This window comes from Plectropomus leopardus, chromosome 15, assembly GCF_026936395.1.
Source record: "Plectropomus leopardus strain MGB_pleo_1.0 chromosome 15, ASM2693639v1, whole genome shotgun sequence".
NCBI lineage: Eukaryota > Metazoa > Chordata > Actinopteri > Perciformes > Serranidae > Plectropomus > Plectropomus leopardus.
In genome coordinates, this window is record NC_142190.1 from 33,868,043 (window position 1) to 33,882,835 (window position 14,793).

The 14,793-nt window shown below is 40.0% G+C and overlaps 1 protein-coding gene across 1 annotated transcript; it reads left to right on the forward strand.

Annotated features, from left to right (window-relative positions):
* On the forward strand, positions 1-14,698 carry LOC121952950 (beta-galactosidase-1-like protein 2). The gene is made up of 19 exons (XM_042499836.2): positions 1-120; positions 987-1,172; positions 1,255-1,323; positions 2,230-2,325; positions 3,550-3,658; positions 3,756-3,848; positions 3,992-4,073; positions 4,527-4,591; positions 4,686-4,770; positions 9,759-9,896; positions 10,106-10,186; positions 10,280-10,389; positions 10,490-10,636; positions 12,228-12,299; positions 12,423-12,501; positions 12,603-12,690; positions 12,775-12,886; positions 13,008-13,124; positions 14,572-14,698. The coding sequence occupies exons 1-19, from the start codon at positions 29-31 to the stop codon at positions 14,656-14,658; spliced, it is 1,908 nt and encodes a 635-aa protein (XP_042355770.2). The 5' UTR covers positions 1-28; the 3' UTR covers positions 14,659-14,698.
* Positions 14,699-14,793: the final 95 nt, after the last annotated feature.

The following is a 14,793-nucleotide window of genomic DNA, read 5'->3' on the forward strand; positions in this document are numbered from 1 at the left end:
GTCACAGGACAACGGCTCACATTCATCCATGGTTGTGTTGAGGATAAGAAATGTGCACAAAAGGAAATGTGCCCTTCTCTGTCTGTGCATTGTTGGCTTCATCATGTACAGATATCTCAGGTAAGTCATGTTCACATTTGATTGTTTCAGTTAAAGAAACTGTGAGGCTGCTTGTATCTACTGCAGGATCTTAAAACAGACAAGATAGCATGCTGCAAGTCTTCACAAGACAAGGTGTGATACTCTACTATAAACTGTCACAGACACTTTACAGGAAATCTTGACAAGAATATTCTACTGGCGACATGACAAACCTGAAGCTACTATGAAGTAAAACTATTTCCCTGTACCTAACAAATAAGCATCACTGTTGTTCATAGAACATGTTTAAGAAAAGTATACCAAGTGAACATGTATATATAACATTTAAACTTACTCAAACCTAGAGCAACATCACTTTTTGATTTTATTCAAAAACATGGAAAAAAGACAATGAGCATCTTGAAAAAAAACTGGATTCATACAATTAAAAAGCTAGGGAAAAATGTCTGGGGGAAAAGCTATTACATATTTAAAATTCTATTAAAGAATTACCATAATTTTAAAAGCTTTTTCCAGGTCAGTTACATCTTTGTATGTTTCTTGGTTTTCTTTTTTGTTTTTTGTTTAAATAATTTTCAGGTAATTTTCTTGTGCTCTTTACTATTTTCCTTCTAATTATTTTCTTCTGTCATTGCACATTGCCTTCTTCCTGTTTTTGCAAGAAATAAAGCTAATTTGCCCAGGTTTCAAAGGGCTAAAATGTGAAAAACAAGTGCTAAACTTATCTGCTAAAATCTATCTTGCCTTTAAACTCCAATATGTTTTTGTGCTTGCCAACACAAGACGTCTGCAGATTCCTGTCCAGCATGCCATGTGCTCTATTCAAGCACAATAGCCTGTGTGTTATTTTATGTGAGGGTGACACAAATGAAGGTCTCTTCCAGCGTGCCAGCAGGAGGACGGAGAATGAGCAGGAAGGTGGGTCTGTGTGCAAACTCATCCCAGTTCACCCTGGAGAGAGAACGCTTCCACATACTGGGGGGAACCATCCATTATTTCCGGGTGCCCAGGGCCTACTGGAGGGACCGGCTAATAAAAATGAAGGCCTGTGGCATCAACACACTCACAACGTAGGAAAACTACTTTGGATGTGTTTTGTTTTCCAAGAATGGCTTGAATGTTAGAGACAGAGAACATTTTGCATCCCTGCAGGTCTGTGCCATGGAGTCTGCACCAGCCAGAGAGAGAGGTGTTCAACTTCCACACTCAGCTGGATTTAGAGTAAGGAGTGGGGGGGGGGTACATAAACACACTCATCATTAATCAGCATACAGCTTACTGCTTATGAGAGGGCAGCCCATGCTCTCATTAAACCACATATGCAACCTGAACATGTCTACAATAAGAATGAAAACACCTTACACCTCCTCTCTAGCTCTTCCAACAATATTAGCAGCTCTGAGGCGTGTTGGGAGTACTTTCCTTTCCTGCTCATTGTCTAAGCCTAGTGCTCAGGGGAGAAGCTAGAGGCAGAGAGGTCCCACCTGACAACAGCAGCATCTCTCTTACAAGAGCTGCTTATCAAACAATTAACAATACAGCAGTGATAAGTGACGCCTCAATGTTCTTTTCTATCATTGATATAACTGCTGCTTTTAATCACACTGTTGTAAGGCAGGTACAAGTTTAGTAATATAAGATAATAATAAGAGAGTCAAGATGGTCACTATTGAATGTACAGTGCTATGCTACTATGCCAGCTATTACAGAATAACTAACCCCCCCACTTTTGACTTGAGTGCCTCCTCCCTGGAATATGAAAAAAGTCTCAAAAATGTGCACGGTTGGGAGTGGGTTAAGACACAGCACTTCCTGCAGGACCATTCTCATTCTATACTCATAAATTAGTGAGTGCTTTTGGAGTAAGAGCAGGAAGCTAAAAGCTATCTTTCGCATCCACATGAAATGCTCCTGTAGCTCCTGTAAATAGCAGATATCGAAGGATACCTAAATCATAATATGTAGATGCGGAAGTCGGCTCTGTGGAAGTCCACTGCAAAGCGGCAATATCTGACAACTTGCGAAGAGATTGTGTTGATTTTGCCGCCTCTCGCCCTCTTACCATATGTGTGACTTTGTGTTAGTGCAGACAATACTTTTTCATTGTCCTCTCTCCTTGGGTTTCAGAGCCTTTATTAATCTTGCTGCTGAACTGGGATTGTGGGTGATTTTATGTCCAGGGCCCTATATTTCTTCTGAGCTGGATCTCGGAGGACTGCCAAGGTAGTGTTAGCATTATTTACATGTAACATGAAAAATGTATACATATTGCACTGGTTCCCAATCTGTGGTCTGGGTATGCAAACTTCCACTAGTAACACATGAAGGAATCTTTGAAATATTTTTAAAAATTATTTTAAGTTATATGATGCTATCAGACCTAGTACACATTTCAAATGAAAATACCTATACTATGTGATATCTGAAATGTAATTTATTTTTACCTTTCCTGTAATATTTTTGTTTTGATACTGACATTCAGGAACGTAGCATGTACATACGTCCATGATTACATACACATGCTAAACTGTGATAACAGGATAGTGAGTGGAAGTAAAAACATGGCAACTGAGGCTCCAAACAGGAACTATTTATTAAATAATCTGATTAGAATCAACTTGCCTCTGTCCAGAGCAGAATAAGGTACACTATGGTATTTCAGTGTCAGTCACAGTCGTGGTACTTGGAGAGTCCAATATTTTATGAGGCGGTAATGTGGTGTAAAAACACTGAGAACCACTGCATCATTACATATATACATTCAAACCTACTCTGTGTATTAAAATAGGATGTAGATTTAAACCCAGTTTAACCCTTTGAAACCTGACCAAAACAAAACTAAACAAAACTAAAAAACAAAACAAAACAAAACAAAACAAAACAAAACAAAACAAAACAAAACAAAACAAAACAAAACAAAACAAAACAAGTAAATGACGTGGAAAAAGTGCGTAAACAATTATGTTTGTAAATATGAAGACTTTAGTATGCAGTTATTATAAATATATAATTTTTTTTTCTATTCCCCCCCCTAAACTGTTATCCCTAGCTTTTAAAAAGAATAATTTTATAAATCTACAATTTTTTTGCGATTTGTGGAACATTTCTTACCGGGTTGCTCATGACCTTTTTCCTTGCTCTGTGAAAGCAGCGCAAGAAAGGTGATGTCTGTTTACGTTTCAGAGGGTTGAATCTCAGGGTTAATGCTAAGCTCAACAAGCTCTGACTATTTTGTATCTGTGAAAAATTTAAATGAAATTTGTAAGTGAATTTAAGCGGCCAGCACCAAATCATTTTGATGGGACCCACAAAGTGACAGTGCTCTGGTGGGTGCAATCAGGACAAAGCTCCACACAATGCTCATGTTGACTTAACTATGCCTCTGTTGTGCTTACAGCTCTGGAGCTTTAGTCCTAACTCTGCAGCTTGTTTTCTATCTCTTTGTAGTTGGCTTCTCCGCGATGACAGCATGAAGCTGAGGACAACTTACCCAGGCTTTACTCAGGCTGTCAATACTTTCTTTGACAAACTTATACCGAAGGTGGTTCCACTGCAGGTAGCACTCTGTCACTAAAGCTGTGAAGAACTTTGTTATCACTCCAGTTTGTTAAACCTAACAATTTTCAAAAATGTTGCTGTTGATGTTTTTCCAGTTCAAGAAAGGAGGTCCTATTATTGCAGTGCAAGTGGAAAACGAGTATGGATCCTTTGCAAAGGATGACAGTTACATGCTCTTCATTAAAGAGGTAATGTCATTGGCTTGCTTTGTTTAAATGTGCCCTTAAGACTGCATTTAAACACACAGGTATAAAAAGAGGGAATGAATCGATCTGTGATGCTCATATCCTCTGTTGGGACATTCTGTTTTATTTGTTTTATCTGTTTTTAGGCTTTACAGGACAGAGGGATCAGCGAGCTCTTGCTCACATCAGACAACCTCAATACAATTAAGTCGGGGAGTGTCGATGGAGGTACAGTCTGTTAATCCTTTGAAACCTTAACAACATTAATTTTCATATTCTGCGTTGACACACCTTCCACTTGCATTTAAACAATTGAAACCTGAGCAAATTGGTTTGATGTCTTTTGGAAACATGGCTAAAAAGGCAATGAGAAAATTGACAAGAAATATCCCAAAAATTGCAAGAAATTTAAGAAAACAGACCTAATAATGAGAAGGAGACAGAGAGAGACAGAGAGAGAGAGAGAAGAAGAGAGATTATTATAATAATAACTTTACCTAAAACCTTCCTTTGTTTTGGTTCCTTTTTTTGTTTCCTTTTTACGTTTTCTTTTCTTTTTTTGTTTTTGCTGAATTTCAGGTAATTTTCTTGCTAGTCGTGTGTCAAAGGGTTAACACACACACACACACACACACACACACACACACACAGAACGCTTACCTTGTGTTTTCCGTCTTGTAGCCATCAGATCAGTTAAGTTGCAGAAGCTGAATATGAAAGACATCCAGGATCTGAACGCTATGCAGGTGTGTATCTGACAGTCAAGGAACCATTTAATAAAATACTGCACAGTGAGCTGTGTGAACCAACTGTGTCGATCTTCTCTCTGCTGTTTGTCAGCCCAACAGCCCCACCATGGTGATGGACTACTGGACGGGCTGGTATGATGTGTGGGGTGACCTCCACCACGTGCTGCCCCCAGAGGGTGAGAAAGCTTCTTCATGTTTTCATTGGCTTTATAGGTGAAAAAGACTCTATCAGTGTTAACCGCTTATATTGGAATTCCCCAAAGAAAATAATGTAAGTTATACATAACGTAATGCTGCTTGTGGCTTTTTGAATGCACCCACTTTTTAATATAACTATACTTTGATTTACATGACATTTACATGGTTTAGTCTAAACATGATGTAGACCAAGATGACATACATTTTGTGTGGTCTCCAGCGCCATCTAGTGGCCACAGGAAGTATTATCTCAAATGAAATATCTAACTGAAGGATTGAAATTCTCTGCTTGTTCCGACTTTCACTGAAACGAAAGTTCATGGGACATCAAAAGCTTTTCAAGTCCTGAGTTTTTGTCATACCCTGTCGGTGTGGCTAGGTTTTCAACTTTGATGTTTTGCCTTGAAACAGGAAGTTGTAGTAACTCGGTCAGACAGACATTGTCCAATCTGCCCCAAAGTTTTCATGCTTGATGAAGCCCGACCTGACCACATGTGTTTGGCTCATTTGACTTATCAGCATACTGCCACCTACTGGAAACAGGAATTCACGATTTCTATTTTTAGCTGCATCCACTTACAGGTTGACCACATTCAGCTCAAACTTGGTACAAAAGCTGCTTAAGACCTCCATGATGCCTCCTTGTGAAGATCAGATGTTTTTAATAAACACTGTTGCCATGGCAATGCCGTATTTGCCACCAAACAGGAAGCTGTAACTTCAGTTCACATTAACCGATTAGCCCCAAATTTTTTAAGGGTGCGATCAGGTTGCAGCCCTGAACACATCAATATGTCAGTAAAGCATGATACACAATGTGCCACCTACTGGCAACAAGAAGTATACCTTGTAAAACAATTATTGTTTGATTTACATGGAATTAACATGCTTTGGTCTACAAATGATGTAAAGTCTGATGACTTTTTTTTGTTCTCCAGCACCACCTAGTAGTCATAGAATAATACTACACCGTGTGAAAAAAAATCTCTCAAATGAATTGCCTTTTTGAGGGCTTTAACATATTCAAAAAGTCATGAAACTTTGCAGACCAAAGACTTTGGTCTTGTGCATGGGTGGGAGAAAATGTATCAGTTGTGCCCCCTACTTATTTTCAACGAAGCAGCCCACGCATCACATTTTACCTAGAGCTGTGAAACTTTGGAGGCCTGTGCAACACCCCAGTACCTACAAAAAAGTCTCTTGGGGCCATACCGTAAAAACCAACAGGAAGTCAGCCATTTTGATGTGAAGTTGTAATTTTGGTGTATTTATATATACTTTTCAGGGGTTGTAATTTTTTGAACTTGCCCTAGAGCTTTCATCACATTGACTTCAAATGTTATGGCTACCTTCATAAGACCTTTGACAGCAAAAGTTATTTAAATCATGAGTTTTCATCACACCGTGTGATCTGTATGAGGCCTCTAATTTGCATGCTCTGCCATGAACCAGGAAGTAAACGGTCCAATATGACCCAAACTTCACGTTTGATAGGAGTCCCACCCTGAACACATCTATATGACAATTTTAAGTGATAATGAGAGGGCCACCTATTGGCACAAGAAAGGCAAAGTTTTACACTAAGACGTCTAGCTCCTAGTAGGTTGACTCGATTGATCTCAAAATGGTTTCAAAAAAGTCAAAAAGACATAGATGATGCTTGAAAATAAATATTGTGAGTTTTCGTTGAAAGGTGTTAACGAGGTCGGGTGGACAATTTCAATGGTTCAACATGACATCAAAAACTGTTGTAACCTCACCCTAGATGGTCAGAACTTTACAAAATTTGTGAGATTTTTTTATGAGTCCGGGCCTGAAGACATCTGCAGTGCAATTTTGAATCATAGTCATAGCGCCACCCATTGGTAGCTCTTTGATTTTTCCCCTGTAGCAGGTTAACTCAATAAACCTCATGTTTAATCAGAATACTGCAAAGACCTTCATGATGCACAAAAATTCATCTTTTGAGTTTTCATCAAACGCTGTTGCCAAAGTTACACATTATTTGCCATAAAACTAGAAGCACTTTTTGAGGGGCAAGGCATGCACCAAAACTCAACAAACATGGCTAGAAACATCAAAAATCACTAATTGTGATAGTTGATATGATTTCTTTGCATTGATCTGTCAAAATGGCTCTGTAGCGCCCCCTAGAAATTTTCAATAAAGCAGCCTCCTCGGCGCATTTAACCGAGAGCTATGAAATCTGGGTGACATGTGTAACATACCAATACCTACAAAAAAGCCTCTTAGAGCCATGCCCTAAACCCAACAGGAATCCCATCATTTTTTATTTCATTGAAATTTTTGGGCGAATTTTTAGTAGAGCCCGACTGATTTTTCAATTCACTGATATTATCAGCCGATGTGTTTTACAGACATAATGGAGCGTTTTGACATCAGCGTTTATTTTTTCCAATATCGCTGATAAAAAAAAAACTTTGTTCACAGACCATATAATGCAGAAAATGATGGCTGGTGGTTTAGAAATTGTGTCTACAGTTTGTCCAGCAGAGTTCGCTCTTACTCTATTTTTAAACTACTCTCAGCACTCAAGCACCTTGTGACAGAGAGTTGCAGAACAGTGGAAGGTGGTGCAGTCAGTCAGTGTTTTCACAGTAAGCAACATTGAAATACATACTGTGAAATTAATAAACAATGGCCTCATCATTCTGCGAACATATAAGACGATCTAAGGTCCCAGGGTGACAGGAGGAGAGGACTTTTAACGTCTCCGCTGCGTTTTCACGGGCACACTGCTCTGTGCCGCCGCTCCTGTACCTGTCTGTGTCACCTGCGCGGTGCGCCAAGCCGTCTAGAGCTCTCCTTGTTCTGCGGCTCTGTTTACAGCATGAGACATCAGCTGATCACTAAACTATCACCAGCAGCCGGTATGCTGCGAGCATACTGATGAAGGTTATGAGATATTAAGACAGAGGTCCCCGTAGTTTGAAACATCACAGCAAACTCTTTTTGGCTCTCACATTGACAGTGTCAGTGCAGTAGCTGCACTTTTTCCGTTCTTACCTTTCACAATAAAAGCCCTAGACAGATATACAGCATCACAGCTTGCCAGAGGGAACACATTTATGCACAGATGTTGTGGTGATGAGATGTTCATAATATTTAATAATTTTACTTCAGATTTAGCTCTGACCTCTTCTTTCAGTTTGCATATTATCTCAATTACATTTACTGAAATAAATGTAAATGTGAAGATAAAAGGGCTTTTTATTATTTTGTCTGCAAAAAATATGCTCTGTTAGTAGATTTTTTCTTCCAGCCAAATTGGCTGAATCAAAAAGTTAATTGTGGACAATGACTGTCAGCTGTAGTGGGCAGCAAATTTCAATATTCCATAATAACACAGGAAGTATTGTCATTTGACTTTGCATGGTTCAGTTTGTCTTGAACGTCACATTCTGCTTAAGTGTCACAGCCTGAAGACATCTACATGTCAATATTTGGTTATAGCTTTACCATTCTACAACCAAAAAAAAAACAGGCATCTCCAGCTTCAACACTACATGGAGGAAACACTAATTCACTGCTGCGTGGAGTATTCCCCATTCTCAGAGAAACACGGTCACATCAGTCGGTGTCCTGCCAGAAGCCCTGACATGTGCGGAGATGCGAGAGCCCATTCATCACTACTTGCATCTTTAATTATAATTGCAGTTGAAGTTGGCGCTGAGTAGAATCACAACATTGGTGCAACCATGACCATGATCCAGACGCAGCCATGATCCGGAAATCTAGGAAACAAGGGTGCACCAGAGAAGAAGCCGAGTTAGTGTTATGCAGTAATAGGACATGGCAGATATTATAGCAGATGTGGAATATTTTATTTGCCATGTTGCACCGCCATGTTTCTACAGTAGCTCAGACTAGACAAACCAAATAGAGCCAATCATGTTTTGTGTCAGCCACCGTAGTTAGCAGCCCCTCTGTGACTAGCAGCATTGGAAAAACACAGATTTTTTGAAACCGAAACTGCTTTATTCAGCTCTTTTACCTTTTTAAATCACCAGGGGTCTCATTTAAAAAACAGTGCATAAGATTCATATAGTATTAGAGGATGTGTATTTAACACTGTTGATTCTGTGTTTTGCAGTTATTTCATGCTTTTTTATGTATGCATTTCAACATGAGGGGTGCTCCACAGCCCAGCGTGGGCAGGCATCACATAGTCTGATGCTCTCCTCTGCACTCTGGTAGGATATGTTATTCTGAGACAGTGCTGATGATGCTTATGGAAAAGTTAATGCTCACTAGAACAAATCAAAATGGCTAGAATGAATGTTTATAGTAGACTGGATCCACGTGAGATGATAGGTGAAATTTATTGTGAGTGGCATCATGACACATGTAATGATTCCTCTCACATTTAATGTCTACAAACTGGCCTAAATACATCATCTCACCAGCTGCATCTCAAATGTCCCCTGTCAGTTCCTCTACATGTGCACACATTCTCCCCTCAAGTTTTTTGTTAGAGATCACAACTTTTGCATGGGAAGTGGCTACTTTCAGAGCTTGTTTTGTGTGTATGCAAAGTTTATAAATGAGACCACTGGTCAGTTTGTCTTGCAAAGGAAGAAACCTCTGTGAATAATTCAGCTCAGGGTGAAAACCTCCTTAATGTTTCGATCTTATCTTGGTTATCAGGGGAAAAAGGTGAGCACACATTAGCAGGACCTAGGTTAGCGGCCTGTCTGAAAAGACCCAAACAGCATTACAGAAACACTGATTTGTAACATGACACAGCTTTATTCAGTGTTTTATTGGTTTCGGGGCCAGCCAACTTTTGAGTCGTTGCATTGCAGCCTCTGGGAAAGAGACCAGCAGGGCATCAAAAAGTTCTCAATTAATTGTTTTAAAAACTGTATTAGGACTTTCCTGTTGCTTCATGTTTTTAAGGAGTCAGTATTTTGAACAGCGATCATGTTGAACTTCTTGTCATTAGATATGGTGTCCACTGTGAGAGAAATGCTGAGGCGAGGCATGTCTGTGAATCTCTACATGTTCCACGGAGGTTCCAGTTTTGGCTTCATGAGCGGAGCGCTTGCTGATCCTTTCTACAATGCGCTGGTCCCCAGCTACGGTTGGTCCCTCTGTGTGGTGTACTCTGTCACAAAAAAACTTGCAGTGTCAGTGATGCAAATTTAAAAAGATTTCATTGTAACAATGAAACACTGCTATGTCAGAGCTGGGGAGTATGTTCCGTCATATCTACAGAATAGCATTCACCTTCACACCCAGCAGGTGGCAGCAGAAAACAGTTCATTGATATTACATTATGATGTATTTCAGATTATAATGCTCCGCTGTCTGAAGCTGGGGAGTACACTCCAAAGTACCATCTCCTTAGAGATGTACTTTCTCAATACAACAGTAAGTGACACACTAAATTCAATGAGAATAAAGTATGTAAATACATGCTGCCACTAACCTCAGTGCCTGATATTGTCTGTGACCACTTTGCAGGAGGGGGCAGCTTCCCTGACATGCCGGCCCTGCATTTCAGGGAGGCTTATGAACCAGCTATCATGTACCAACACCTGTCATTATGGGATGCCTTGAGCTTTACTGAGGGGGTATGTTTTGTGTTAGACTATATGTTGTCAATATGTGGAATGAAAATCATTTTGCTTCAATCAAAGTGATCTATTTATTCATTTATATATATTTTTGAAGCCATTTAAGTCAGCCAAGCCAATAAGCATGGAGAATCTACCTGTGAACAACAGGAATGGCCAGTCCTATGGATACACACTGTATGAAACTACCATCACCAGTGGAGGATTATTGAAGTCTGGAGACAATGTCCGAGACCGCGCCCTCGTGAGTCCTCATGGTACATGACACAGACATGTATATAAATAACCTTAATATACAGTCTATGGTACATGATGGCATGATGTCACTCTCTCTGACCTTATGTTGTTTAGATGTGATTGCCCCCCATTAATTAATTTTAAACATCCTGATCATCGATGTGTTGGTTGTTATTGAAACTTTTTTTTAAAATTATTTTTACAGGCTTTTTTGCCCTTATTGGACAGGAAAGATATAGCGTGAAAGGGGGAGAGAGAGGGCATGACATGCAGCAAAAAGCCAAGGCTGGACTTGAACCTGCGGCTGCTGGGGTGCCCATTCTACCTACTGAGCCGCTGGACACCCCATTGTCATTGAAACTTAACTTGAAGAAAAAGTTGGACGTTTTGAAGATTATGTTTTCTTAACACAAGTTAGATGTTAAATTAATACAACACATATGTAATGTACACAAAATATGAAGCTAGAGCAAGCAAGTCTTCTGGCTCTGTCCAAAGGCAAAAAGGTGTACCAGCACCTCAAAAAATCTCTTATTATACCCCATTCCCACCAAAATTAGTGCCTGCAAGTGGGTTTTTCAAACACCAGTAAACCCGCTAAATATGGACAATTAGCTGTATTCCCACTGCCAGTGAAAATCCAGATGTTAGTGGGTGTAAGTGAGTTTTTTGTGGAGTGGGAATGAGGCTTTGTTTACTAGGTTCAAGTCTCAAGGTTATTTTTTGTCAAATGAACAACAATTACAAAAGCAGTTGTTACTATCAAACTCCCTTTACCAATACCATGTAAACATGCAGTACACAGTGATACCACAGGGCAACAGGCAGAACATAATATCTATATCTATATATATATCTATATATAGTGATTTAGGGAGGGAGGAGGTTATGAAGATTTTGACTAACCACTTGAAGCACTTCTTGATGGTGGAGGTGGGTGCCACTTGGTGGGAGTCATTCAGGCAGAAGGCTTTGGTATTTCTGGGGGCAACTAGGGACAATGGTGGTCTTTGTAAAACATGGGGATTACAGACTGGAGCAGTGACTTGTTGAAAATGTCTGTAAGGGTGACTGCCAGCTAGTCTTCACACACACTGAGAGCATGGCAGACAGGTCCAGGCACCAACAGGACTTGCCCCTGTTCTTAAGCTAAGTCAGTTGGAACTTGGCATTCTAAGTGCTAGTTATACCAGTTGCACCATCTGGGCTTAAGCCTTCTTCTTACTAAGACTGAGTGAAAGATTTATGCCTGGTCCAGAGCAGGCATAAAAAGTCAAAATATCAACTGTTTGGATATATCAGCAGCCTGACACACAAGAGCCACAAAGGTTGAACAGCAACCCACGTTGGCTTTCCTGCTAAAGTCACCTTTTTATTCAGCTAACATACAAACACAAGTCTTGTCCTTCACCTCAACTTGTTGAACAAGTAACAAAAAAAAACACTCACTGGTAAAATGTGCACTGTTAATGTCCGTCATCAAGCTAGAAAGTTAGCAAATTAGCTGTTACACAGCAGTTCATTTATTTCAGAGCTAGAAAGTTAGTGAATTAGCTGTTAAACAGCAGTATGTTTATTTCTAGCTTTTTTCTTCCTAGGTTTTTGTCGATAGAAGTTACATTGGCCTTTTCAAGCGCCAAAGCCTGGAACTGGCCGTTTCTGATGTTAAGGTATGGCTATAATGGCAAATGTCCAATAAAATCATTTAAAGTTATGGGATGTGATGGATGCTGAAGTGTTGGCTGTTTGGCTTTTGAAACTTGCTGAGACATAAAGGAGCTCAATCCCTACAGGGACGGCGTACCCTAAGCTTACTGGTGGAAAACTGTGGACGAGTTCACCAGGGGAGGGACCTTGACAAACAGCATAAAGGTGATGAACAGACATTATGCAGTTCATTGTTGTGCCTACTACTAAAGCACTCCAGCACTCCGTGGGTAGTGCACATACCAATTTGATTTATGTTCTTGCAGGTCTAGTGGGGGGCATTTTATTAAACAATATCCCCTTGCACGATTTTACAATGTACAGCCTGGATATGAAACCCAGCTTTATTGATAGGTTTGTATACTTTATTGAATCTAAAGCATTGCATATCACTTTCATTACACTGTAATAGTGTTTGAAGTGGATGCCTTTTTTCAGTCTCTATCAGGCACCTTGGAAAACTTTCCCTGAAACTCCCAGCTTCCCTGGATTTTTCATAGGAAGGCTGTTCGTATATGGCTATCCCAGTGACACATTTGTGAAACTGCCTGTAAGTTAAATTTAACATATCATTTTTATTTTTATGCTATGTATATAATTGGGTGTGTTGGGTGTGAAAAACTTACAGTATGCATATCAATCAATCCATAAACCTGTCTGTGGGCCCACAGGGCTGGGAGAAAGGTGTTGTGTTTATCAATGGTCTGAATCTGGGCCGCTACTGGTCAATAGGCCCCCAGCAGACTCTCTACCTCCCTGGTCCCTTTCTCAACAGCGGAATCAACCAGGTACAGCTCTGCACACATGACAAGTTGTTTGCAAATTGAATAAACATGCTTACAAAAGTACTCCTTAAAAAGATAGTTTGGGATTATTGAAGTGGGGCTATATGAGATACTTATGTATAGACACTGTGTTACATACAGTAGCTGGTAGTCGGCACGCTCCTGGTTTGCAGAAACGGAGGTAACTACCACTTCAAAGCTGAGCATTAACCTGCTGTGGAGGGGAGTTGACATCAAAACATATTTTAGCCACTTTAAAAAAAGTCCTCCCTAAAAAAATCAACATCAGTCTAAATGGACGCTGTATTGAGAAGTCCAATTCAGTCATGCACTGTATTACACAGGTTAAGCAGGTCAGCTGTTTGGGTCCCAAAGTGCTTTTACTGGCTGTCTCACAATCTGACTGAAACAAAACTTTCATTCACTTGTTTTTTTCAGGTCCGTTCAACCCACAGACTATATATAAAGATGGAAGACATGACAGCTGCCCCAAAGTGTAACTTTTCAATCTCAATCGCCCCCTGGTGTCTCTCTGCAGTATAGGTCTTAAAGCCCGCCCTTCCATGTTAGTAAAAGGGACATAGTCCGAACTAAAAACTCAAAGTGCACACCCAAATACATTTTTCCCAAAGATGGTTTCTGTCACTGAAGGTAGTTCTCATCACCCAGATTTTTGTTCAGCTGAGTTTTTATGATACGTTTGGATTTAATGAGTTATTCAATCAACAACGAGAGGGTTTTCCGCCATGATTGACAGCTGTGTCAACTAATCTATGCGCTTGCACTCAATGAGACTGCTTGTAACTGGTCAGAGTGTTGCCACCTTCTGATTCACAAAAATCCTGAGGCTGTGTTATAACAAAGTCCAGGCAGCCGCAGCTCTCTGTGTTTACAGTCCACAGTGAGGTTTGCCTCCACACTCACCTTCTACTGAAAAAGTTCTTCTTCTCTCATTCATTATAGGCTACCTTTGTCTCTTTGTCTCCATGGTGAAACACCATTTTGCTATTGCTGTCATAATCAGTCCTTTTTTTTTCTTTTTTGTTAAATTTTATCGTATTTGTTGTCTCTTCTATAAACTGCTGAGACTTTGACTCAAACAGTTGATCCATGGCTTGATACAGTTCACAGCTGGGCTTCTGTGTAGGGACATGGAAGTGATATGGTTGAGAAAATGTAGCGCCAACAGAAAGGGCTGTGTTATGGTGACTTAAAGCAGTCAGAACACACTACATATAGCGTCCACTTTGACTGATACTGATATATTTTTTTAGGTAGGCCCTTTTAAAAGGGGCTTAAATATGTTTTAAGCATTGTATTGCTGAGCCCTGGGGTCTGAGATCTGGGCTTTCCTTGCATTATAGTGAAGATTAAGATTAATTCCAGAACCACTTTTCAAAACTGTAACTCTCTTCTTTGTCTCTCACTTTTTTCTGTTGAAATGAATCAGGTCCTTGTATTTGAAGAGCAAGAGGGGGACTATAAGGTCCACTTCGAGGACACGCCTGATCTTGGCATGGCAGCAGATATCCAGTGACTGTCATCACCTCTTCAGACAAAGATTCACTTAGTGCCTGTGGTAACTTTAAAATGGAGACATGGTCGATGTCTGTATAATACCTTCATAAATATTCATACATACACAGATTAATGTAAAAACAACAGAGAGAGG